The sequence below is a fragment of the Podarcis gaigeae genome (genome assembly GCF_964106915.1).
Source record: "Podarcis gaigeae genome assembly, chromosome: 2".
NCBI classification, from domain to species: Eukaryota; Metazoa; Chordata; class Lepidosauria; order Squamata; family Lacertidae; genus Podarcis; species Podarcis gaigeae.
The window spans coordinates 79,758,963-79,786,751 of NC_139679.1; the positions used below are offsets into that span (position 1 = coordinate 79,758,963).

At 38.2% G+C, this 27,789-nt stretch overlaps 1 protein-coding gene and 1 long non-coding RNA gene across 26 annotated transcripts in view; one reads left to right on the plus strand and one right to left on the minus strand.

Moving 5' to 3' along the window:
* Positions 1–1,664: 1,664 nt before the first annotated feature.
* The window catches only part of IQSEC1 (IQ motif and Sec7 domain ArfGEF 1), a 315,470-nt gene continuing 289,345 nt past the window's right edge, over positions 1,665–27,789 (minus strand). For 14 of the 25 annotated variants that reach the window (XM_083726922.1, XM_083726921.1, XM_083726914.1 and 11 more), the window contains 10 exons: positions 25,449–25,571; positions 23,832–23,998; positions 22,168–22,307; positions 21,348–21,377; positions 18,663–18,788; positions 18,198–18,297; positions 15,332–15,493; positions 14,316–14,492; positions 7,554–7,603; positions 1,665–6,111 (listed from right to left, as the gene is read on the minus strand). In XM_083726922.1, coding sequence (XP_083583048.1) covers positions 5,521–6,111; positions 7,554–7,603; positions 14,316–14,492; positions 15,332–15,493; positions 18,198–18,297; positions 18,663–18,788; positions 21,348–21,377; positions 22,168–22,307; positions 23,832–23,998; positions 25,449–25,571 — 1,666 coding nt within the window. In that variant the 3' untranslated portion in view covers positions 1,665–5,520. The remainder of the gene's footprint in view (positions 6,112–7,553; positions 7,604–14,315; positions 14,493–15,331; positions 15,494–18,197; positions 18,298–18,662; positions 18,789–21,347; positions 21,378–22,167; positions 22,308–23,831; positions 23,999–25,448; positions 25,572–27,789) is intronic. The other 11 variants (XM_083726912.1, XM_083726909.1, XM_083726916.1 and 8 more) reach the window with 3 other exon arrangements.
* Positions 8,946–27,789, plus strand: part of LOC310838955 — a 29,214-nt gene continuing 10,370 nt past the window's right edge. The window contains exon 1 of the long non-coding RNA XR_014561253.1: positions 8,946–10,437. This is a non-coding gene — a long non-coding RNA (uncharacterized lncRNA). The remainder of the gene's footprint in view (positions 10,438–27,789) is intronic.

The window sequence follows — 27,789 nt, forward strand, 5'->3', positions numbered from 1 at the left end:
GTTCTGGAGGTCTGTTATTAACCTGAAACTGTTCTTAACCTGAGGTACCACTTTAGCTAATGGGGCCTCCCGCTGCGCTGCCATTTCTGTTCTCATCCTGAAGCAAAGTTCCTAACCCAAGGTACTATTTCTGGGTTAGCGGAGTCTGTAACCCGAAGCGTCTGTAACCCGAGATTTATGGTGGAGTAAGTTTTTGTGGAGCACAGTCCACTTCATCAGTTCTTTTTACTGAAACAATCCAGCATGGCTATCCCAACAGAAATGGAAACAAATGAGGTTTTTATTGAAGTGGGGTTTTATTATGTAATTGGCTTGTTCATTTTAACACTGTCTGATACCTGGATTGTTGTGTTTATATTCTCGGCAAAGTCAGGAATGTACATGGTTTTCCTTTCCAAGCATCTTACTTGATTTCCTGCAATTTCACTCCAAGGCTCAATTAATTTTAGTCGGTGTTTGTGGTTTTATTACAGCAGTGAGAGGCCAGAGGAGTGTTTCCTTACAATTTAAGCTCACACTCCTTAGGAAGCTTCATGCTGTTAACACAATGGCAGACCTGGTTTTGATCTGGCATTTGTATTCTGTTAACTTACTCGCTATATAATGAGGAAATGCAATGCCAAATGTGCTCCAATACTGCGTGTACAGAAATTGGTTCCTAGGCGACAGGACTTTTGCACCAAAAGGTTGTCTTAAATCAGAGATAATGGTTGGCTAAGGATGGTGTAGATTTGGGTGGAGCAGAATAAGCAGAGGCTTCATCTGGACAAAACAGAAGTACTGTGCCATGGGTGGGAAGTAGTTTCGACTACTGCCATGCATTCTGTGTGGGGCTTCCATTATGTCTGGTCTGGATGCTGCAACTAGTGCAGAATGCTGTAGCCAAAGTGCTGAGGGATCTGCACAAGCTGCTGTTAGCCAAGTCAGCTTTAAGGTCTTGTTACTTGTGTGTAAAAGCCCAAAACAACTCTGGACCAGGTTACCTGAAACAATAATTTCCCCTCCCTTCTCCAGTAATGACATGTCCCTGTCAACATTTGGTAAGGTTTGTTGTACAAGCCAACTCCTTAAACTTAGGGTAAGGAACCTGTGGCCTGTGGTTGGACTAAAAAACTCCCATCATCCCTGATCTTTGGCCACAGTGGCTGCAGCTCATTGGAGCTCAACAGCACTGGGAGGGCCACAAGTTTCTTACCTGGAGTATATTTTTTGTTTTACCGCTTGTATCCTATGGATTGTGTTAGACCACATTCTAAATGAGAGGTAGCTAGCCTGTGACCTTTGAGACTCCCATACTGTATACTGCAGTATGCAGCTGCAGTATGCAGACCATCCCTGATCATCAGCCATGCCGACTGCAGCAGAAGGGGATCCAACAACGGCTAGAGGTCACAGGTTAGCCGCCCCATAGGAAACCATTGATTTGTCTGTCCTCTCCAGCTGAGACATAAACAGTCCCAATTTGAGCCCAATGCCTCGCCTGTACAAAACAGGGCTATTTGTTTCTACCTTTTGCATGCGATACTGCAGTGGTGTTTTTTTTTTTTTGTTTGTTTTAAACAACACAAAATGAGATTTCCAAGAAGTGAAGTGGCATAGTAATTTTATTCATTTAATATGAAAAATATAAGTGCTTGCAGTTCTACAAAAGATGAGAAACTGAGTGAGTTCAAAGTGATTTATTTGATTTCCCACATAATCACAGTTATAGTTTTACAACGATAAGGTCTGATACTACTTACAAACAATGCATATTAAAATGAAAGCACTCCTTCCTTCCCAACAGTTACAAAATGGTCTGAAGCCTCCCATAACAGAAGCTTTTCATGAGCATGATGTTTCTTGAGGTCTTTTAACAGTCTGCATTCAAGACCTAATTCCAACAGTTTAATACAACGCAAGGCTGGGATTAAAGTTCCTAGCAGGAGACAGGTACTGTATGCAACCTGAAAGTGACTGCAGACTTATATTAATACTAATTTACACACTATGTACAGTTTAGAGAATTAGCTATTCTCCCTACTTGGTCCTGCTTCGCTATCCTTTCCCTCCCTCAAAATTTTATCTTATTATTGGTCAAGTTTTTTCTTTAACTATATACACAATTACTCATTTTTGCAGGCAAGATGTGATGATATTTTACAACGGAAACAGCAAAATGCATGCTTAACTGCAGTAAACACACAGCTTTATATGGAACAGCAAGTCAACATGTAGAGAGTCATTGTTTAAATAGCTGCTGACTGTCTTTCAGCTCATTTTAAAATCAAGAAACAAGAGGCTTCTGCTGCATGCAGTGCTTGATGGGAAAATCATTCTACAATGTTATGCTTGAAGACTTCTTTTTAGCAATACAAGACGTACATTATATTAGGATTACTTTTTTTTTTTTACATTGTTGTACATTTCATTCTTAACTTAAAAGGATTAAAACAAATACATATTTGACGTTGTCCCAGAAAAGATATTTTTGTAAGGTTATTTAGTTTTTCTTTTAACTTCAAATTGTTGCTTTTACCTAAGCCATACTATTCATGGGAAGAAAGACACATGGTTCAATAGTGTTTTGTATGGATTTTAATTAATACGGAAAAACTAAGAAAAGCTTTCTGGTAACTACTTTTCCCCTGCTGCATGCTATAAAATTTATTCCTCTAACTGCACATAGAAGCTAATGATGATTGCTGTCATTTTCCCAATCTAAGAGAAACGGTTCTGTACTCTTGGTCTATAAAAGGGATTCTGGCACCTTAGACCGCTCCTCTAAAAAGCAGTGAAGTTTTGAAAAGTAATGCTGGTTACAGGATGTTCTTATCGAAAATACTTATGGGGGGGGGGGAATGAACCTCCTTCGGTATTCATGGAACGTTGAGATTCATGCACTTCATGTTTCTAACGCATTCACTCTACTTATATGTTCCATATGCATATGGCAAGAAAATGAAATAAATAATAGTAATATATAACCTTCATTTTACGGAATTCATATGAATCATATAAGGATGTTTGTGTGTATGTGAACTTAAAACAAGCAACAGTATGGGAGTTTAAAACCTTACACGGGGTTCCCTAGGGCATCCAAATTATATAAATAGATGGGCAACACTAAAGTACTTTTGTGTGTGGCCAATATTAATCCGTCAAATGCAAAGCAATGTGGTTGTCCAGTGAATGTGTTTTTGAGTCTGGTTCATGCAGAATATTTCAACGAGCGACAACACGGGGGGAAAGTATCCCACCAGCTACTTATCTTTTCTGGAACAACTTATAAATTACAGTTAGACTCTACTATTGGTACAAAGGTCTGAAGAAAAGTCTACATATTTAAATATGTCATTACTTTACTTCAACTAATATAAACAGTAACACTGATATATTTTGCAAATATACAATATGTAGAGTGTAGCTTTAATACTATTAACATTAGATGACATGCAGACAGTTCTATTATCCCTCATAAGGACAAACAATGCTTAAACTGCAAGGAACAACGAGCCTCAGGGGGCTCCCGAGATGAACCCTCTTCGGTAATCTGCCTGGATGACCATCAAATTGACTTTTATTACTTTCATTTCATATGTAGTTAATTTATGGGGGGGGGGACAAAACAGGAAGTATTGCACGCGTAGAAAATAACAGACAAATTTAAAGAGCAGACTAAACTCTAGGTGGTTGTTTTTGCTGAGTGGAAGTTAACAGAAGTAATTGGTTTTTAGTTTTGCTGGTAATCATGATATAATCCATAGCAAGAAGGAGAGGGAGAGAAAAAACAAAACAAACTGGAGACATCGGGAATCACCAATACATAAGAGTCATCTTCATGTATCACTTCTACATTCCGGAGCAACACTGTTTTTGTGTTTATTTGTTTTACCCATCTCTCACTGGAACTTTTCCTTCCTCTTCTTTTAAACCACATTCACAATTCTGCTGGTGTAGTTCTGCAGTTCCTTTTGTTTCTGCCAGTTAGATGTACAGTCCTTGTGACTGGGGTGGCTCAAAATGCTGAAACTACAAAGTATTCTCCATGTATGATTTCTTTCTTTTTTTTTAATTTAAAAAAAATAGGATTTAGGGGGTACAAAAAAATCGCATACGGATTTGCGAATGACTCGTTACAACACATAAGCAACAACAGCACAGTTGGCTCTTACGAGATGTCTTGCGACTTAACTGGACCATGACAGTTCGAGCAAAGACTCAGCCTGCTGAGTGCTGGGATAAACTAACAAATGTGATGAAGAAATGGTGAGAGAGTCCTGCTGCCAGCACATGGCTACATGGAATTACAGTTATAAAAAATCTGTACTAAAATAAGCCTTCAAGTTTCAGATCACTTTCATATGGAAAGGCAAGCCTGAACCGCAGTCTATTTTAACTGAGATAAACTGAGTAAGTTATGGTAAAGTGGCAATGTGTCGGGAAAGGGATGGATGCTTCTTGTTTTAAGGTCTGAGATGAATGTTTATGCCGTGTACGCAAGTACCTTCCATTTAAATCTTCATGTGAGTTTATTAAAACATATATGAATATAAAAGAAGAACTATGGATTGTGTAAGTTCACAGTTATCACAGCCTTTAAAGTGTCTAAGAATATGAGTAACCAAAAGGTAGAGACAGCCCTTAACAAAGGGGGTCTCATGTTGCTACTGTATAGTTACTGCATCTTAACTAGTTTGCTTACCTGAAATAGTAGAACAGTTATAATACTGATTAAGTATATTATCTTGTTAATAAAATAAGGATTTGTACAAAGCAATATTTGACTACAACAGCTAAATGCTATGTTACTTGGCACACTTTGCAATGATTGCTTAGAGATATTTTTCAAAGTCCAGAGAACTTTTAATGAGAACACTGAAATGCCTGGAATTTGTTCCTAGTTTTTTGGTCTACACTTCCATTATGCTGTTCAACTACTGTACTGCCCTTCTATCAGTAAATGGAATTCCTGGTAAAGTATATATTGCTAGCTTTGTGGACTGCAAAAGTTTTGTTGTAAGCATAAATGTTAACTATACAGTATATATATATATGTATATATTTATATATTTATATTATATAAAGTTTACTTACGTACTTTCATCAACCATATGAGGTCTACTTTTTTTGCCCATTGACAATTAAGGAGCAAGAATGCAACACTTGGTTCTATTTCATATTTTTTTCCTTTTATTTTGAGGTTATGTTTTCATTATGCATTAAAAATTGTCATGGGGGGTGGGTGAAACGAAAGGTAGCATAAATGTTTTCCGCAAGCAGCATATTTTCAAGGCTACTGGAGAAAAGGAGGGAGAAGATCACCACTGAGTTCAGTTGTAAGACCAGCACTGATCAAGCTAACGTGAGTTGTTCTATTGAATCCTTAAGGCAAAGGAGTCAATTAAGTTGTTTCTGGCTTGTGTTTCATTTTTATTTATTTATTATTAAAAAAAAAACAACCATTCCAGTTTTATAGGCTGCTTCTGCTTCCTGTAAGTGCCTGTCTAGAGCTACAATTACTGGCAGAGGAGTTTGGTTCTAGACTATTGTGCTGATGCCGCTATGTTTGGGCTTAGTGCTGGCTGAACTAGAAGGGGGCACCGGCTGGCCGTGGTGATGTGGCGCGTGGGAAGAGTGTACGGGGTGAGGAGCGGGTAATGGAGGATGGGGGGCATGAGAATGTTGCGAGTGAGAATGCGGTATGTAAGAATGCTGCGAATGCGCTACATGCTGTGAGTGCGGCACGTGGTGGTACTGGTGAGGGTGCTGGATATGCTGGGGTGGGTGGTAGTGGTGGTGGTGGTGGTACGGAGGCGGGTTCTGCATGTGGCAGTACTGAGAATGGTGGGTGTGCACTTGTGCCTGGGTCTGCCCCTCCGCTGGCCCCGCGTGGTGCAGGGCGGAAGAAGAGTGCTGCGAATGCTGCTGATGTGAAAGTATAGGAGGGTGAGGTGGGTGCTGTGACGGGCCAGTTGCTAGGTGGCCTTGGGAAGGCTTTCCCCTTTTGCTACCAAATAAGGACCCTAGTAGTGAGGAAGAATTAGGCATAGTCTGGTGGTGAGGGCGAGATGGACACTCTCGGGTTGATGTAGCTCTTCGGCGCATATGAGGACTGCTAATGATGGACCCCTAAAAAGAAATTAATAGAAATAAAAATTAAAAAAACCTTAAAATATGTGTAAAAGAAAAAAGTTCACAGCGACCATCATGTTTTCCTTGAAAGCTCATAGGGATAAACTGCTGTATGACCTATAGGAGATGTCTGTCTGTCTATGACCTATAGGAGATGCCTGTCTGTCTGTCTTTCTGTCTGTCTTTTTGCCAATTTCTTCCTTTAAGGTACAGGTGGGGTGATGCTAGATATGACCCAATTATAGAAAGAAGTGATTTTTCTTTTTCGTTAAAAAAATGAAAATATTGACCAATAAAAAGTAATCACTAATCAGTGATTAAAACCTTTTGATCTGATTTTAAATCTACATTTTTTCTTATTAAGATATTATACTCATGTGATTTATTTCTCCCTTCAAGAACAAATATATACATGTCTACAGTTACAATGGATTAAACTGAAATAATTAGCACACTGTTAACATTCAGATTTTGTGCTGCGTTTTTCTCTAACATTAACTTTAAAGTAGACTGCTTCTATTTTGAGATGTAGAAAGTAAGTGAGCTATCACTAATAGTGTTAGACTGAGACTACGCTTGTTTTTCTTTATTGGTAGGTTTTGTGCTTTGTTCCCACATCTCCTGACCTATGGCCCAGTATTTCCTGCTATTTAGCCGTTGACTATCTAGTTAGTCTGTGGACACTTTATTTTCTTTATGGACAGCTATAGGGACATAGCAATGGTGAGGCATCGTGTGCTATATGTAGACTGTAGTCTACCTAATTCAAACACACACAGACATCACACACACATACGCACGCACACACACGTGCGCGCGTGCACACACACACAAATCTGCAGGTTGAATTCAAAGACATGAACAGTATATAAATGGTTTGAAGATGAATGAAATCTCATGAAATCCACATTGAATTCATCCGTCTTATTTGTTTTCTTTCCCCATGCCCTATCTATGCAATTCCATGGTGTCACGACTGCATACATTTCGCAATTTAACTCGAAAAATAAGCAATGTGAATGGCTGAGCATGACGTCAGTAGCTAAGTTAAATATCAAACAGCACCAACGGTGTACTGTGTAACAAATAACCACTGGGCCTTTAAGCAGGGACCAGACTGAAATGGTGGCAAGAGGGCACATCATATTCATTTAACCATGCTTGCAGGAACAGAAGGGAACGAGGTTAGCTGAAATAATAATAATAAAAAAAAATGGTACTTGGTCTAAAAACAAGCCAGAAGTAGTAGTAGTGTTGCTGTTTTCTTAAAAAAATAAAATAAATAAAAATCTAAAAATACGAAGTGAGTAGCCTTGGCATGCATTTTTATTTGAGGCAGGCAGGTTGTATGTTAGAAGAAAAAGAGCAAAAAATGTATATAAAAGAAAGGTTTGAAATGCACATCACATCCAGCTAGACATCAGTAACTTCCTACTTACTTCCATATTGCTGTCTAGCGATCCTGCACTGCTGCGACGCCCACGCTTGCCTGCCCAGGACATGCAATACCATAGATTAGAGACTGAGACAAGACCTGGGTGATCAACAGCCGCCTTCGCTGATGCATTGTAGGATCCTCTAGTGGGGTCTGGAGATTAACTTTGCATGTTGTGATAGGACAGGAACTGAAACTATACTAGTAAACATTTAAAGCACAATCCTGTACATGATTACTCAGAAGAAAGTCCCCACTCTGTTTGGCGGAGCTTGCTCTTAAGTAAGTGTGCTTAGGATTCTAGCCTTAGGATGCAATTCACATCCTACTGACGTCAGAGGGGAAGCTCCCACTTATTTTATTGGATGGAACCATTGAAATTTAAAGCTTCTCGTTTAATTACATGTCTTTCTCAACTGTAGTTTATGGGGGGAATGCTTGTGTCTGGCAATCCTTAATGCACTCAGTAGATGATATACTGTACAATACTTGTATTAAAATGGCCTTCAGTGGGTAGGATTTTAATAACTGTTTTTATATGTATCAAGTATTTCTTAAATACCGTTTAAAAATATTTCAGGCACTGTTGCAGTGCAGTCCTAAGAGTGCTTATTGAGAAGTTGCACTGAGTTAAAGTACTGCAGTCTTAACGTCTCCAAGGATGGGATAGGCATTTTGTCCGCATTTCAAAGTTTTAGTACTTGAAATTATAATTATTAAGATACAATTGTGGATTTCATATAACATTCTTCCATGGTAAAACTAAACTTAATTTTATGTAGAAAATTTAAACTGCAGTGCCATACCTATGGTGAGATTGTGTTTGTCAACTGTGCAGTGCTTACACATTTAAGATATAGCCACAATTGCCTACTGTTTATGGCTTTGTTTTTATAAACATGTGTGCTCAGATCAGATGCCAGATCTTACATGCAGGCCCCTAACTTGGTGATTCATATTCCTAAATAACTTATTTTGGCATCAAAATGACAGCATGACTGGCCAAAGACAGTACAAAGTACTCTGATTTCTAAAGCTTACTACTCGATGCAACTTTTGAGAATGTACACTGAAATAAAAGCAAGTATGGTTGGTATGTTTACTTATGGACTAAGCAAGTAGAAAGGTTTTCTGTTCTAGTAACAAGCCATGTAATAATGTAGGCTCATCACTGCTGGATCAGGCCAAAGGCCCATATAGTCCATCATCCATTTTTCAGTGGCCAACCAGATGCCTACTGGATGACGCCTACAAGCAAGACCTGAGTACATTCTGTTTCCAACAGAGAATGGCCAAGCATGGCTAGCAGCCATTGATAGCCTTACATGAATGTGTCTAATCTGTTTAAAGACATCCATGCCAGGTACCATCATTACATTTAGTGGGAGAGAATTCTTTCCTTTGTCTGAATCGTCCAACATTCAGCTTCCTTGGATGGCCCCAATTTCCAGTAGTATGAGAGAAGCCTATCCACTCAATGCATAAGTTTATACACCTCTATCGTGTGCCCTCTTTCCTTGCCTTTTCAACAGTAAGCCCAAATGTTGTAACTTTTCTCCTCAGGCAAGTTGCTCCAACCCTTTGATCATTTTGGGCTCCAGAACAGTCCAGATAAAATAAAGTAGCTCTAGAGTAAATTAATCATAATTTTAGTAACTAGAGTTTAATGATGAAGCCCATTTCTTAATGGAGACTTGAGTTCTTTACATATTTTCAAGGTATAAAGGGTTTCTTAGTTTCCTCACAAAAGTCACACAATTCCCTCAATGCTCTAACAATATGAAAAGCTCTCTTTTTCCATGGTGAAATAAACAACACAGCTTCATGACAGCAACCTTTTTCTATAGTCCCTTTCGTATCAGGTTTTGTAGAGTTGCTTGCCTTTTCTAAGCGCTTAACACATTTTATGGGAGTAATGTTTTCCAAACTATACTTAAAGGCTGCCAGAAAACATACAGCACTGCACTGAACATGATTTCATATGCCAAGAAGGTGTGTATACTTCTTAGACTCTACATTTAATAATACATATGTCAAAGTATTCTCTACCAGCCTCCCCCAAAAAGGGACAGAGGCCAAACATCTCTCTTGATCAGAGGAAAGTAGGTGAGTGTTAGGGTAACATGATTGCAAGCCCTCTTCTGTAGGGGAGTGGGCACAATTCATCACCTCTCCAGACTTCTACAAAAATGAGCAACCAAGCCTGTGAATTTTTTCAACACACAACTCTAAGAAGCAACTTAATTTCACTTATCTTCCTTTTTTTTTTTTTACCCAGAGCTGCAGATTAGTGTGGCTCCCTTCTCTATAACCAGGCCTTGGGCTGATTAACATTCTATGGCCCTTTAAATGTGTTTGAGGGAGGGGGTTTATCGGTTTGCTTCTGTTTTAATATGTAATTTGTGTTATTTTGTATTTTTATGTTGTGAACTGCCCCCTGTTTTTCAGATGCAGGCAGTATAATAATAATAATAATAATAATAATAATAATAATAATAATATTTTGTTCTTGTTGGTATCCTTCTGTCTCAAGAGTCAATGGAGTGTGCCTCTGGGGGTGAAGTGACCTCCCCAGGGCACAAGGAGGGCCTGAGCTGCCCAGGCAACAGGACCCTCCCTTTTGATGTCACTCATATGGTCCAAAGGAAAGCAAAGCAATCCATTTGGCACTGGCTTGGCTGCAGGAGTTGCCAGAAGGAGGCATACAAGGCGCCATCCAACCGTCTTAGGGACTCCACTCTGAATTTGTGTAGGATTTACTCCTTGGCCCTTTCTTCTCTTGAAGATATTCCGTAAGGCAGCAGAATTTTCCTTCTTCTAGATAGGCTACCTTCCCAAGTTGACAAGCCCCAGGTGCCCATCACTTCCTTCGACTATTTGGGTCTGAGGTAAGTTCATTGGTTAGCTGTGTTACTTTCATACTTTTATCTTGTGATAACCTGATAACTAGATAAGATAAACAAATCTACTACATCTACAATGAAGGTTTCTTTCGGTAGTGGTGCCCCAGTTTTGGAATATCTGTCTAATAAGGTGTGCTTGGTGTCTACTTTACAAGCTTTTAGATGCCAGCTTAATAAATGATTATTTATGCGGATATTTTAAGATGTATTAAGATATAATGGCCCCATTTCTTTTTTATTTTAGAGTTGTCTTTTATTGATGTTGTTTTATTTTATTACGTCGGGCATATGTTCCCTGACATATTTTCAGTGAAAGGCAGTAAAATTGTTTTAAATAAGTAAATAAATAATTTTACAATTCTTTACGGTCATACCTATAGCTGCCTGAAGCAGGGCCTTCTCTGGTGTGGCACTGCAATTATGGAATGACATTGCCTTGAGAAGGCAACCTGGATACTTCCCAAATTTCAGGAAATTAGTACAAGCTTCATATACCTTGAGTATATGGGACCACAATGTTTGTAGGCTTTAATTTAAGCAACTGTATCTCATCATCTTAAACTGCATCTTGTCATCATAAAATGCTCAGACTCATCTGAGGTAGGTTCCTGACTCAAAATCAATCCTACTCTTACAATACCATGGTGATGCATCTGGCAAATTTCTGAATCTTTCACAACTATCCTTGAATGTCTCCCCCAATTATGCAGGTGGGGGGGAAATGATGCTAAAGATGGTAAATGCGGTCATATTTCCAAAGCAATCCAAACGCTGGCTCAAGTTTTTCTCTAACATCATGCAGCAAATGGCTAGTCAGTTACCAAGGGCCTTTTCCGGAGGTCACTGTACAAATTGCAAATATGCACTTCAGCTTACAAATATTTCTTTTGGACCTATTTATTCTTTATCACACAATGAAACAACTTGTGGAAGTTGTCTAGGCTGCATGAGACACAAACAAGTAAACCTGACTTTGTCAAACTGAACAAGCAGCCTTTAAAAGCTAGCCATTTATTATTTTAAATGAATTATACTTTAATAAATTGGAGAAGTGTTAAAGGACATATTTAATGCTGGAGACCTTGAAAACCTAATTCAGGTGGTGAGAATAATATAGGGCTTTAAAAAATCCAAAATGCAGGGCGGAGAGTCCTTCATATGTTGTTGGACTACAACTCCCATCAGCCCCAGCCAGTATGACCAACGGTCAGGAATGATGAGTGTTGTAGTCCAGAAACATGTAGAGGGCCACAGGTTCCCTGGCCCTGAACTAAAAGATGCTTTGCCTTAACATTTTTGACATATTTTTCTTTTAAAAAGAAAAACATTAAATATCCAAGTTTTACATACATCATAGTATCCAAAAACAACATTATTACATATTTAAACAATCTCTGAAATAAAAATTATAAAGCCGTTATAACCACTGTTTGAGTGGTAAAATTAAGTGTTGTTTTTTTTTAAAAAAGCAAGGTAACCTTTTGAAAAAAGCATGTTTCTACCTACATAAGATACACATAATCTACTTCATCAGCCTCCTCCTGCGTCCTGTAGCAAAGCAAAACTACATGATTTTTAGCTACATGCTCAATCTTTCTATTGGAGAGGAGTGATGGCATAAAATGACAGTGTTGTTTAAGCTAAACACTTCATAATCTCATTGCAGTGAGGGCCAGTTCAAACATGTATCTTTGAAGATCATATTTGACATGAACCCTATAGATACACACATTTTAAAAAGTAGTAAAAGACGTTATCTACACATCTTGTTCATTTTTCATGAAATCAAAGGATCATCAGTATCAGCCTATAATTTACACAGAATGTGTTACCATGTGAAGTATTTTACCTCTATGATTTGAAACTGCATGGAGAAAACTTTCTGTTTGAACCCATGGAAATCACTCCAAAGGCCAACTTCTATAGAACTGCACCTGTTTCTAGTTGGTTCTTGGCAATAGCTAACATAATCAATGAAACGACCACCTAGGTTATCCTAACCAATACCTGACTGTATGTGTGTGTGTTTCTTAAATTAATTGCACTGCACAAGTCCAAACATAAACTCTCCATAATTATGACTCAATAAAAATGTTAAAATTAAGTTTAGCTGGGTTTAACATAGTCACTGCTTAAACCCTTCAGTCTGACGCCTATATTCAACTACAGAAAATAACTTGTCAGCGATGAGTATATGCCAACAGAAGGCATATGTTGTTGACATATGGGATGTTTCATGCTTATGAAAAATTCATCTTGTTTATGGTAAAGAATCCTCCAAATGAAGCTAGCTACATGACAATGTCTGGAGTAAATGTTTGAAAGCTCCTAGTAGGATGAAAAGTGTTAACTGGGAATCATGTCAAGTAATAGGTACATTAGTGAAAATCCTGTTTCTAAAAATGAATGTTGGGATTCTCAATGAAAAACAGAAAAGTGAAACCATTCTTACATGAAACTAAATGATGACGACTGAGGCCTCATCCAAAGTCTACTCAAGTGCACATTTTTAAATAAAATTCTAAAAAGCGTTAATTCAGTGGACCTTTGCACTGGTGTTGTTCCATGCAATGGATTCATGGTTGTCACTGAATTGTCCCCAAAGTAAAGTAATATATAATAATTACTATGGATAAATAATTGTGGCTAAATAGAAAGTAAACCCGTTTGGTAAAAATAAAGATGCAGATATTAGTATGTGTATATTTTGATGCACAAATAGGCATGTGCACATAATTACACATAGCACATACTTAAGATTAGTATTGATGACTGTAGCACAGTAGAAGCTTACACATGATATTTTAAAGAGAAAGGTATACTTCACTTTTATATAGAGGTCAAAATAATATATAGGATGAAAAGTAAGCAAAAATTTAAATCTATTTGCTAGTGGTATATTATAATTTAGCATAGTGTACATGATGTTAACAGGCAGAGCAATTCTACTAGCAACAGCAGGAACCAATAACGTGCCTGTTCTTTTGCACACATAGCTGAAATGTAGTGCCTGACATTCAAAATACACCAGGGCATTGATTTCCAGTCATAATCGTAGTGGCATTTTTCTACGTTTTGCACACATGGGTGAAATGTAATGATTAAAATGCATACATTCCAAAACCAGGTATAACATCTATAATTTAAAATATATTTTAAACTTCCATCACCATCCAGATCAGTTCAAACTTTAGGCCCAAAAGCAGTGGTGAAATTACTACTTTGCCAAAATGGTTCCTTCCCCATTATGCTGGCAACAGTAGTGTAGTATATACACAAGCCACAGTTTCAGCAAGATCTAGAGTCTACGTTTTGAGCAATACGATAAAGTAGCACCAGTCACACAACTATATCCGATTTATGTTTCTCTAGATAGAATTTAGCAGGGCTTCACTCAATTTCATTCATCAATATACTACATGGATACACATAAGCACAAAATGCACAAGAAGCAGCCAATACACAATGATTTGGGTGGGTTTTTTCCCCTAATGACAATATAAGGAAGAAAATAACAAAAAGGGACGCAAAACTAAACAGTTTACTCCTAGCATTATACCTAGCGTTTAATTAACCATTATTTTATTATAAACTTACAATTTTTCTCTGTCTTCTTTCTCCTTTTAAAGTATACATAGAAAGCTACAACAGTTTAATATTTTCAAATGGAATTTTTGAATAAGCAGAGGGGGAAAAACAGAAAAAAAACACACTACTAACAATAAGACATATTTAACTTTCTCAGGATTACATTCTTACATTTTCATATTTGTTAGTGTATTCTTTGAACACACACACAAACACACACACATATATATTAAGGTTCAATGAATATATTTATCAAAGAAGGAAGAAATGCATACCTGCTTCAGAGAGGTCTCTAAGAGAGCTGCTAAGGGCACTCCTTTTAAGACCCTCCCCAGTGGCGTAACTGTCATCAAGGCAGGCACGGTTCAATGTCCCATTGCCAGACTCTTTTTTCAGGCTAGAGCACTGAGACATGCTTGGTCGTACTACACCTTTCTGCTTTTCAAGTTCAGCTGAAAAGAGAGCAGAAGCCAATTACTCTATTGGCTCTTTCAGATTGTAGCGCTGAAAAAATAGGTATGGACTCTTTGCTGGCTCGTTAGTAATTTCAATAACCCCAAACGCCATGCTTCTAAAAATTGGCACCTGGACAAATAAAGCTTGCTCAGTCTGCAAAAGGCACAGCATTCCAGAAGCTGGGCCACACACCGGAGCCTTTTCAGGGCTTCAACAACAGAAAGCTCTGTGTGAGAAGGAGCATTCCTATTAAGTTCAGTGTTGGGGAATATTTCATGTTACCTAAGCCTTTTGCCCATCCCTTCTCCTTTGGCACCAGAAATGCTCAGATACAGTACCCCACACAACATACTCTCTGGCACACAAAGCAAAATAAATAAATAACGAAATAACTATCATTAGGTAGCAATGAACAAAGCGATGCTATCAAATTTGCCATGTCTTCATTTGGTTGGGTGTCACTGCACCTTGGTAGTCTGTGTGCATAGTTGCATCATAACAGCATACCAATGCAAATCCTTCTGCTGGACTCCAGATGGCAGTGGCACATAACCATGTGGTAACAGCCAGTCATGGAGTTTAAAAGTGTGGTCAGAGCCCACCAGCTGAAATGGATGCCCTTGGACCACTGTAAGTCTCCTGAGGAAAATGCAATATATCAGCACTTAGTAAAACATTCTCGTATTTCAACTGCAGTTTAATCTTGAGTAGTATTCAGCCACACTTTCTGAGCAAATTTTAACTTTATAAAGAAAACTTTTTGTAAATATGCCAAAATACATTCACCTAACATAATTAATTTTAAATGCTCTACTATATGTACCTTTGTACTTACACTCTATTCTGTGCTTTTCCATTTCTTGTACCTCTGCAACAGACTCCCTCAGATCATCCGTAAATTTCTTTCTGTCCTGGGGATTTGGTGCATTGAAATTTATCAAAACTTTTATATCTGCTCCCGGAACAGCTGATGTGAGCCGTATGCCATTAGGATAATCTAGGAAGTGGTAAAAGGGATATATGTATATTAATTTCTTTCAAGGGTTTTCTGTTCTCTATTTGCATCTCCAAATGTGAAAAAGATACAGTGGTACCTTGGTTTAAGAACAGCTTAGTTTATGAACAACTTGGATTAAGAACACTGCAAACCCGGAAATAGATGTTTTGGTTTGTGAACTTTGCCTTGGAATAAGATGTTTCACTTCCTGTTGAGTGTGTTCCATTTGTAAATTGAGTCCTCCGCTGCTATGGGAAAGCACACCTTGGTTTTAGAACGCTTTGGTTCAAGAACGGACTTCGGGAACAGATTAAGTTCGTAAACCAAGGTACCACTGTACATCCCAGTACATCAAAGATTTCCATTACCACATTAACATTTCTTGGTAACCATGTGCAACTGATAGGATGAGGCCTGAAAGCATCTGTGTCTATTGTGCTCCTCCCACAGTAGACTGGGCAACTTACCCTGTGTGAGATATGTATTGGAGTCTCAGGGCTTCTAGGTCTCTCTGTGTTTCTGGTGTTATTTCAGGTGGTCTAAGATGCCTACAGGTCTGTCACATTCTTTACAGTTTCCGGCAGAAACTGTGTCCTCTCTGTCACCGACTACCTCCAGGAATAACATGGAGGGACCGAATGAACACAAGACCTTACTGAACAGCCATTCAAAGATTACTACAAAACTATAAACTTGGCAAAATCCCACCATTTGTAGGCTGAAAAATGGGAAACGACTTTCTTAGAACCAAGAATGCTGTTGGATTAGTTGGAAGTCCCATCTAGACCAGCATCCTGTTCTTACAGTGGCTGACTAGATGCCTATGCAGAGTCTTCAAAGAGGGCATTTTATGGGGGTGAACCTATGGTTTATCCTGTAGACAGCTACTTGCTGTCATTTTTTTCAGCCACATAAGTCTCCTGGGTGAATCAAATGTGTCATCATACATGATGAGGGGCGTTTGAGGGAAAACAACAGTCACCACTCACTCAAGGATTTCCGCCATATATCACAGACTTGATGCAGTGGTAGACTGAATGATCACTGAAATCCTCTGACAGGGCACTTCTGGTGGTTCCTCACACCCTCAAGACCATCACCAGGGACTCTGGTGAGGCAGGCCCTGCCCTGTGGAACTCCCTTGCAGCAGTGGTTTGGTGGGAGCTTTCCCTCCTTCATTCATATGTCACTTGAAAACTTTATTGTTCAGAAAGGCCTTTGCCACATGAATTTTCTTGTTAAGGCAATCAGTCTTTACTAATGTTTTAAAGCTTTTTAAAATGAATATCATTATTTTGAGTTTATATGTTGTATTCCGCCTTGTTGTATTTTTTAATGAAAGTGCATCTTATAAAATTGTAAACAAATATCATCACAAGATTGGCAGCTATGGCAATCAAATATAAGTGGGTCCCCCCGCCCATCATCTGCCCCAATCCTTACACTTTTGAGCCAAAAGGGCTTCTAAATAGAAAAGTACTAAAAGTACTAAATAAAGCATGTTAGTACTTCTAATTACTTCTGATAAAAGTACTAAGTAAAAAAACATTTAACACACAGTGATTTATTGGGCCACACAGACATTAGAAATGATATTATATAGAATTTTTAGCCATACATATAAAATAAATATTTAAGTTTTAGAGTCATTAATCTTAAATCATAACTGTAATATGAACTGTAGAAGAAACACGAATATAAAACTTTCTGAGGATAAATAAATAAATAAAGCCCACATGAAATTGAGCAAGGCAAGAAATGTTTAAAAACCGTATAAAATGGATGTGTCCACCATCAAAAGAGGATATATAAAACAATGTATATTTTGTACAAAAATAGTACATATACAGCTGGATACACAAATGTTCACTTAGATCAATTCTCAGAAAGGGGTATGAAAATATATTCTGAAGACTTTTTAAAGGTTAGAATTGGCAGGAGGAAGGCAGTTGGTGAATATATTTTTACTGTTACGTGGTCTCTAGTGAAAAGAAACTGCAAACCTTCATGTTTTTAAAATGAAGGTTTGTTCTGGAAAAAGTGGAAGTATCTATTTTGTCTTTCCCTCGTGACCTACGAATGTGGAGATAAATACTTTATTTCCTTTCAAAGAATTAACTGATTCCTCAAAATACATTTTACCCTTATCATCCACTCCCCGTTGCCAGTCATTCCCATCACCTTGCCAGCTTCTAACTGGAATGCTTTTCACTGCCTTTGCTTTAATTGACAGAATTCTCAGAAGGTATATGAATTCCATTCCTTGAGAACAAGTTGAATCTGACAGCTGCAACATGCAGATAGGCTGGGTGGGATATTTGTAGCTTGCTGCCTTCAACTACAATAATGGCTATGCATTGCTTAGAGAAAAATGCTGAAGGGGGAGAAATCTGGAGGAGAGTGTCAGGCTGTGTTGAACCAAACTGATCTTTCTCCCAAATATCCCGTATGTGTACATATACTAAACCATTATAGCTCACATGTTTCAGAGAATCAAGATTTCTGTTTCATAAACATTTAAATAAATGTGGTAACAAAGCAAAATCACACTATCACGTCAATATTAACAATAGGTTTTCATTGCATTTCTGCAGTATCTTTTCTAAAAAATGGGAAAAAACCACTTCCTCAAGGTATAGTTATTCTTAAGAAATGAGGTGCACCAATTTACCCTTAACTCATATGAGAGGCTAAAAACACTTACACTGATTCTCAAAAAGGAGCACCTGCATTCCATAGAGGGAAAAGGACTGTCGAAAACTGTATGTGACTGAATTCTTCTTCTTTTGAAAGATCTTGGTGACCTAAAAATATCAAGCATAAAAATCAATGTTGGATAAAGTATTCGGTTAGTTAAAAACACTAAAATGTATAGACAATGAACCCTTATAATATTACAGCAGTAAGCATCCTGAAGACAAACTCTGCCTACAATACCATTTCCATTTACTAGCCTTTTGGCTCCCCTGCACAACTTTCCTAGCTGATCCTGAGCACTGCATACAACTGTAGTTGTACATACAGCTCTTCATCCACATATGAATAACAATCCATGCAGAAACCCATATAGTGCCCCTACATGGATTCTGCATTTAAGTAAGCCCCTTTACTTAATGGAGTCTCTGCATTAATATAATGTGTTATAAAAATATGCCTGTCAGATACATACCACAAGCAGATCATTAAATAAAAATATTTCCCGCTGGTGTAATCCAAGCTTCTGTGGTTTATTTGGATCTGGAACTTCAAAGAGCCTGCAGTAGCAAACAAGTCTCCGATGGGGAAGAGAAAGGACCTGTGGGATATAGTACAATGCTGACTTTAGTCAATTAAAAAGGAGTTCACTATTATTTAGGTGAAGTCTTTTCCACAATGGTGAAGGAGGAAATAGTTGAAAATGGTGAAAATAAAAAAAACATTTAAGGAAAAGCTTTTCATTAGCCTCTCTTTGAACCATTTTGGATTTTCCTTTTTTTGTCATCATATTTATATATTGGTGGTAAACTCATATGTTATTTCATGAAGCCTGTTGTCCAATGCTACTATCATTAACAAAGGGACGCGAGTGGCGCTGTGGGTTAAACCACTGTGCCACTTGGGCTTGCCGACTGAAAGGTTGGTGGTTCGAATCCCCGTGACGGGGTGAGCTCCCATTGTTCAGTCCCAGCTCCTGCCAACCTAGTAGTTCAAAAGCACGTCAAAGTGCAAGTAGATAAATAGGTACTGCTCCGGCGGGAAGGTAAATGGTGTTTCCGTGTGCTGCTCTGGTTTCGCCAGAAGTGGCTTAGTCATGCTGACCACCTGACCTGGAAAAAATGTCTGCGGAAGCAGACAAATGCCGGCTCCCTCGGCCTTTAAAGCGAGATGAGCGCCGCAACCCCAGAATTGTTCGCGACTGGACTTAATTGTCAGGGGTCCCTTTACCTTTACTATTATTAACTCTTCAACAGTATCCTAATTTTCCTCAGTAGGGGGAATAGGTGAAAATAATTCCCCCTAGCTCCATGCCAGTGCATATATTGTATCTGATACAGTATAGGGACTAAGGTTCCTTTACTTCAAGGTCAATACAGATTTTCCACTGTCTTTTCCACGAGATGCTAGCCTGTTTATACATGGACAAACAGAAGGCTACTAACAGTAAGTTTTAATCGCAATGAATTTTTATTAGAGTCTAACTTCTTAAGATTCTAAGTTCTTCTTAGCCCCAGTGCAGAGGAACTGTATCTCAGTTCCTGAGCCAATAATATTATTTTGGCATCCATGACATCTAAGGAAAGATGCCAAACTTACCGGGGGGGGGGGGGAATCCTGATCAGCAAAGTGACCTGCCACACATGGCCCACTTTTACAATGATTGATGCCGCATGCACAATTTAAAATTCCTTCCGTATGAGGAATATAATATATACTTCATATTCATACAAATGTTTTAATGAAGTGTCTCAGAGTATAACACAAAGTCAGCAAGAAAACGTTTCTCATATTCAATGAGCTTCTGAGTTCTTGCAGATCAGTTGCCCAATTCTATTCAATACATGGGGCAACTATAGCAAATCTGTGTTTCCTGATTAACAGCAGAATAAAGAGTGGCTAATCTGTGGCTCACTAAATGTTGTTGAACTCCAACTCCCATCAGCTCCAGGTACCATGGCCAGTAGTAAGGGATGGGGGAAAATGTTAGCCTCTCCTGGTTTAGGGCATGAATTGACTGCCCTTCTGTGAATGGAGCAGAGTTCACTGAACAGATTCCCCACCAACTTAACAATTGCCTCCTGTAGATTGTGGACATTTGGAAATTGGGATGTGGTATGGCAGGAGTTGGTGACTGGAGGAGCAAGTTAAGACCCAAACCTAGTTGTTCTAAAAGGTCAAGTTCTAAAAGGTTAAAGCCAGAAATTCATCTTATCAATTAGTACAAAAATTACTGAGGAATTATGGTTTGCTCCAAAGAAAATTCTTATGTTTACTGTTTAACTTTTATTTTAGTTTTATTTTTTTCTTCTAGAGGTAATGCTAGAATACTTGAGGTACCTGAATAACATTACTAAGCATATTCTATTTAACTTAATATGGCAATGAGGTTTCCTTGATAACTGAAAGCCTGGATACTTGCTGTCAAAGGTCCCACAATAGTCACCAACAGCAGTATTCCAACATTTGTTATGTGACAATATGTGAAGACCTTCATCTATACCTGTCCCCTAACCCCTATATATAACAGATAAACAGAAGACATGCAAGGGCACACACAATGCTCAATGTTCTCCGTTTTGCAGCTTGTGTGTTTGAAAGATCCTAAAGGAATGTCTCAGTCCCACATTCCTCTACTGCATAATCTTGTGCTAAGTTTCCACACTGATTGATTAAGCTGATTAAACACTAAAAACAATGAAAGCAAAGCACATTTATGACATATTCTGACATTAAAATAATGCAGAAGAAAGAGAGAGATGTACGTTTAAATATCTGCAGATCAGAGGCCATGCACACCTTTGAGGGGAGAGGCAAATTGTTTTTAATCTTAAAATTGTTAGGAAATATGTTTAAGGGCAGCTCACCACAACTGACCTCAGCCAGTTTTATAAACAAAGCTGCCCCCAGTTTCACTTATGCTTGCCTATTACCATAATTCACTTCTATATTTCATTGTTGTACCAAGCTCTATCTGTGATACTGTGATACTCTATCTGTGATACTGAACCCCACAGAAAAAGCACAATCTGGCTGCTTTACAAAATGGAAATGTTTCATTAGGTCAACAATTGACACTTTTAAATATTTAGGATGAAAAAGCAATGAACTGACGAGCTTTGCTTACAGAACAGAAATGAGTATTAAAGGAAATACCTACACAACCAAGTCCATGGTGTAGAGATCCAATCTACAGCAGAAAAAGACACATACAAGTTCATTAAATTTCAGAGAAATACAGATCATAGCAAGCAAATACTTCATGGTCTTACTATCACTAAACTCCTATAAAAGCAAACATGCCTATAAATAATGATGGGCATTTATTTTCAACCCCCCCTTTAGCACAGTTACGCTGTCACTAAGCAGTAATGAGCACAAGGAACGCTAATTTAATCCTAATGACTTTATTTAATCATTTGGATTGCTTTCTCACAAAGCTTTCTCACAAAGCTTAAATTCTGCAGTGTATTTCTGCAGCTTTCAAAATTCTACTTTCCAGTCTATAAGGCAATGAAAGTTGTATAACTCTACCTCTTCATTTTGGAAAAGCCATTATCTGTAAGCATACAAAGATGCAATGAGTGTGCCCACCTTCCCATATACACACAACAGCTGCCCCACAACTTTGGAATTCTGTTTCTTTGGACTCTTGCCATATTCCTAAGGTGCAATATGATTTCTTTACTGGTGCTGACTTTTGGTTGTTTGCATTAAGCTGGCACGCAGGGATAAAAAGATGTTGGAATATTTTCATGTTTAATATAGAGGAATAAAAACCTCTATGCTTTAGAGTGGGTAGGATATAAATACTTAGAAAACTAAAGAAACTATATAAAATAGATCCAGTAACTCAGGAGAGACACTTTCTGAGCAGTCATTTATGCCCCCAAAGCTGGATAGGGCTCAGTAGGAAATGGTTCAGTGAATAGAGCATATACTTTTGCACATGTAACTTGCAAATGCAAAATATAACTTACCGGTTTCTTTCCTACTATGAGTTTTTCAACCTTTTGGACCTGTGACACATGATCCTCGTTTGTCTTGAGCTCCCGCTTTCGGATTCTTTCATAGATCCCAATAAGCATCTCCCGTGGAATATCTTCACCATCATCTACACCTGCAGAACCCAAACATCATTGTTACCAGCTCAAAAACTGCAATACCTCTACAACTTGATGACACTTCTGCCTTGTAAAGAATGTGATCTAGCTACTGGTTGTTGCACTAACATCACTGATACTAAATCTTTGCATGTCATGATCAGTATCTCCGAAGAACCTGCCATTTAACAATTAAAGAAGTGAATTTCAATCAATGACATTTGGATATATAAATATCGCCGCTCATTCTTGTTTAGAATTCCAGGGTAGTATACAATCAATAAGAGTAATCATAAAACATCAGAAGAACGAAGAAAACAGTATTTAAAATATACATAAGATTAAAATTCCCAGATGACTAAAAAGGTGTTCTGGTGCAGAAAAGATTGTAACTGGTGCCAGAAGAACCTGCATAGGGAGAGTTTTCTATGAACACTTTGCTCTCATGTATTATATCTCTGAGAATGCCATTTGAAGAGGGACCTCGGCAGACGATCTTAACAGACAAGTAGGTTAATATGGGAAGAGGCACTCTTTTGAGTATTTGGGTTCCAAGCCATTTACACTGAATTGGTCTCCAGTTATGCTCTTTTAAAATCAGTATTTACTTAAAAATTTTCTATTCCTATCTGCAAAATACACATTTGCCCTATTTTTAGTTACTGATACAACAGTAAGCAAGAGTACTGTGGAGTATCAATACAATTAGGTAACAGATATCAGTTTGTTAACACACAAACACACACTCAATGTTAAATGTCCGAGCAATAATAAATCTCAGTGTTAGTTAAAAATATTGTAGTCTTGAAGCACCATTCGTGGAAGATAAAGCACATTCTCAACCTAGTTGCTTTAAAAACATTAATAAAGATTTTCTGCTGTAATATGCTTAGTGAATGAAGTTGGCCCACAGACCTGGAGAGGGATGGTTTGCAGTGCAGAAATACAAGAGGCAATCAAAATTACAAGCACCCCCACATTGGTCTTTCAGCTATAAAACATTTCCTTTCTCTCAAGAACTTGAATCTCGGTTTCCTCAGCCTCCTCAGAGTTCTGTAGGGTATAGTCACACAAACGCGTAATATGGAACAGAATCTAATTACTGTATTCTTTTACGGTTTTTGTGGTGTAGACTACAATGGCAAATGTCTATGCAAGTTTACTCATAAGTAAGTCTTACTATGTTCAATGATTTACTTCCATGTAAGTGTGCATAGAATTGCAACTTATTGCTGCAATTTTTACAACAATGTGCTTCCAAAGCCATGTGGCAGACTTTTCTACCTCTTTAGTATTTAAGAAACAATCTATTTAGAAACGGGTGCTGTCGCATTGTTAGTAATCAGACTGTTGTCCTTTCCCAAAAACCCTTTCCAATCTTCTCCTGGCCTGGTAACAAATCATAGTACAAATGGCAGACTAGCCTCTTGGATTTTTTTTTAATAAAGAAAAATGTGGCTTTTGACATTTTCTGTTCAAGACTGGAGGAAATGAAACAAACCCAGCCTTTAGACCCTGGCAAATTTTTGAATTATGCATACCTCTTAGATTCTTGACAAAATCTTCAAGCTTCATTTTGCGTTCTGGTTTCACATTTGGACTATACATATCTGTGTTTAATAATATGATTGCAAAAGCTAGGATGAAGATGGTATCAGGATTTCTAAACTGTCTCACAACACCTGGATTGCAGATGCAGTATCTCTGGCTACAAAAGACACCGAAATAAGAGTGGTCAGATTCAAGGATGAGTCGATAAGCCTTTTAGAACAAACCAATAAACTGTTTCATTGAGGATACTGGAATTATACTCCTGACATACACATTTAATGTCTGAATATTAATTACCATTCCATCACATTATCTCAGCTAATAATAGCATCTTTAATGCAGATGATGTATTATTATACCCACTCTTAGTAACCAAATTACTATTTGCTGATCTAGATATTCCGGTGGTTAAGGCTAGTCTAACTCCATTACAGTAAGTGCCCTCAGTTTCCTGCAATATTCACTTGTTGTATAGGAATATACATAAAATATACATATACATATTTATCACTGCAGACTGCAAACCATACCTAGTGGATCAAAGAGGATAAAAATTACCCAGATTTGCACAATTCATCAGAAATAGGATAGTGGTGACAATTATACATTCTTTATTCATGGCAAAGTAAGGTAATATAAGACTACTGCAAGTGTCAACCAGCTTATATTTGTAGGGCAAAATATGCAATGGAAAGGCCAAATTTTCTTGGGTTGAACATCACAGTCCAACTACTGACTCAGGTAACCATTTCCTCCTTCTAACCATGTAGCTATAGCCCAAATATGCCAGCACAAAGTCAAACTATGCAACAATATCTGATGCAACCTTGATCCATAATTTATATCTATGCTAATATGCCATTTGTACACATTTCATGCCTAATGAGTCTGACCAATGGCTTCAACAGATCTGTGGCACCCTCTGAGGATAGGCCTCTTTATTTTTAGCATATTGGAAGATTCTTCACATTTCTCCCCATGTCCCCACCATGGATAAAGAACATTTGTCTAGGCTTTAATAAGTTAATGCTCTTTGCTCAGCTAAGCTAAACTGCTTAATTAAAAGGTCAGCAGAGTACACTGCAAAATGTTATAAAGGATAAATGCTTCCATTTCAACAAGATGAGAACATAGAATATTTACAGCACAATCCTTTACATGCCTACTAAGAAGTAAGTCCCACTGCGTTCAATAGGCCTTACACCGGGGTAAGTGGGTATAGGATTGTGACCTTAATTTCCTTTAAAATGTTTAAACCGACAGTAAACATTTCTTTGTTCACATTTAGACTTGATAACATAAGATACAACAAACAAAGCTGCCAGAAACTATAGCTGCCTTTCCCCAACCTAGTGGCCTCTGGAGGTTTCTAAGTACATCTCTCATCAACTCCAGAAGGCTGGTCTACAATATATAATATCGTGAGAACAGAATTTTAGATCAAGATAATATTTAACTACTTAGAATCATAGAATCATAGAGTTGGAAGAGACCACAAGGGCCATCGAGTCCAACCCCCTGCCAAGCAGGAAACTTCAGCCTGAGTACACTCAAACCTACTATGTATGTGACTAAACCTTGTGATAGCTATCTGTTTACGTCCATACCTAAAAGCTTCAATGAGTCGTTCTACTTTTTGAGCTTCCCCTTGAACACGGATATGAGCTTGGAATTTCCTGAGTGCTTCATCTAGTTCCATAGCTGAGAAGTCCATTTCATCCACAACACAGCTAGGACAAAGAAGAAGAAGAGTTTTGATTTTGCCACCCTCCAGCATACCCCCTCCCGCAATCCACCCTGCCTTCAATAAAATACCAACTGCTGTACTTAGTATAGTATTCAGTCAGATGAAGCATGCAATGATTAAAGGGCAAAGAGAGAATTATGAGCACTATATATCAATTAAAGAAGCTTATGTAAGCGGGTCATGATTTTTCAAAGACATCTCTCTGGCAGAAATAATAATGACTTTTATGTTCTTCAAAAAGCAATTTCCCCCAGTCAGTAGCTCCATTAGAAAACAAGCAAACATTACTTTAATTTACTACTTTACTGAGCAGTAGACAATGGAGCAACAGACACCAGTCCCCTCCTTGCCTATCCTATGAATGTTGGAAGGGAGGGTGGCAGCAAGAAGACCCTGTGGTCTTTTACTTTCCTTCCTGCATGCCTTTGAGTGGATGGCAAAAGGGAAAGCAATATACTTTTCCTTCTCTGACAGAAGGGGTACCAGTTACTACACACCATTTCCCCCCTTAAAGTGTTGTGCATAATAACACCCCAGTACTCTTTTCAATAACTGGAAGGGGAAAGAGAGAGGAATTGTGTAGCAGACAGTGGAGAGGGGAAGGCAGAGAGGGAGAAAAGGCACTCAGGTGGACAGGGCTGATTTAAAAGGCTGATGCAAAAAAAAAAAAAAAAAAAAAGGCTGATGCAAAACCATGATTTGTGAAACCATGATCTAATTGCCTTTTCTGCTGCCTGTGAGGTCTACTTGCCAATAAAATAAAACAGAATCTGGAGGGTTCTTCCCTTTTTAGTAGGCTTTTGAGGTTATACACAATGAAAGATCAATCTCTGCAAAGTACAATAGACTAATGCAGGTGCCACGGTAAGAACGTATGACCCATGCTAAAAGGCTTTTTATTAAAATGCATTGCCATATGGCATCAGGGTAAAAATGTTTATGATTGTTCAAATGAGAGAGGGGCAGAACCAGGCAATTAAAATGCAGAGGGACAGGTATCAATTCAGAGAGGATACTTTGGATAAGACCTATGTGCCAGAGACATTCGAAAAGACACACCATGCACAGGAGTTTAAAAGCTAATACTGGAAGCCACTGATTCAAGTTGTGTGAGCTGTTGTACTTTGTTTTAAATGATAGCATAGATACAAAGAGCATAATGGAAACCTGCTGGGATGGAGAGAACCAGTGGGCATTGGTTATTTCTGGATACAAACTCTACAGAAAGAATAGGGAAGGGTGTGTTGGAAGTGGCATCACGCTGTACATCAAAGAGGCATACAGTCCCAAAAGCTAGAAATCTCAAAAGGGCAGAGTCTTCCACAAAATTACTGTGGATGGCAGTACCAGGTCCCCAAGAGTAGCTTACTGCTGAGCATATAGTATCATCCTCCTGACCAAAACACCCAGGGTGATCCTGAGATGGACAATGAAATTTTCCTCATACTGTAATCTAATTAGCTATGTCACATATCCATAAAACAGCAAACGGTCAACAAATAAAGCCAGGTCTTTTTAGTACCTTGGTTAGCTGTATAATGCAGGAAAACTTGACATATTTCATAACCCGATACAACACAGAAATAAATGCCATCTTGGTACCTGACACAAGCTAACATGGGAATCTTCTGCACTCCTAAGGTTGCTTGTTTTAACTGAACATTGCAATTGCATATTTAATTCTTTTGGCTGCATTCCAGTGCTCAGTTAAGTGCACTCAGAACTTCATTGAATGGCCTTTAAAACATAATAACAGGTAAACAAAAAAGCTCCAATGTTTAATTTATAAGATTTTAGTCAATGAAGCAAACATGAAGAGGAGGTCATCAGGGTTAAATTTCCTAGCCTATTTGTAGATCATATGTTTTGGCATTGTGTCAAATAGGCATCAATAACATTTTCACGTGGTGCACTCCCAGGACAAAAGCCTCTCTTTAACAGAGTTAGGCAAGATGCCAACATAACATTCTCATCTACAAGACTGTTTTTAGAAAACATCACTTTGGAATTTAAAATCTGTGTCGATTTTTCAAGGAAGACCCATGAGCTGACAGATTTCCGACCCCTAGAAGAAGGCCCTGCTTCACTGTTCCTTTGTAGTACGAAAATATATAGAACAAGTAGGTCCAGGAATAAGACAACTCACTTGCCAAGTGTAGAATACTTCATTAAAGCATATTTATATGAGTGCATTCTGCCGA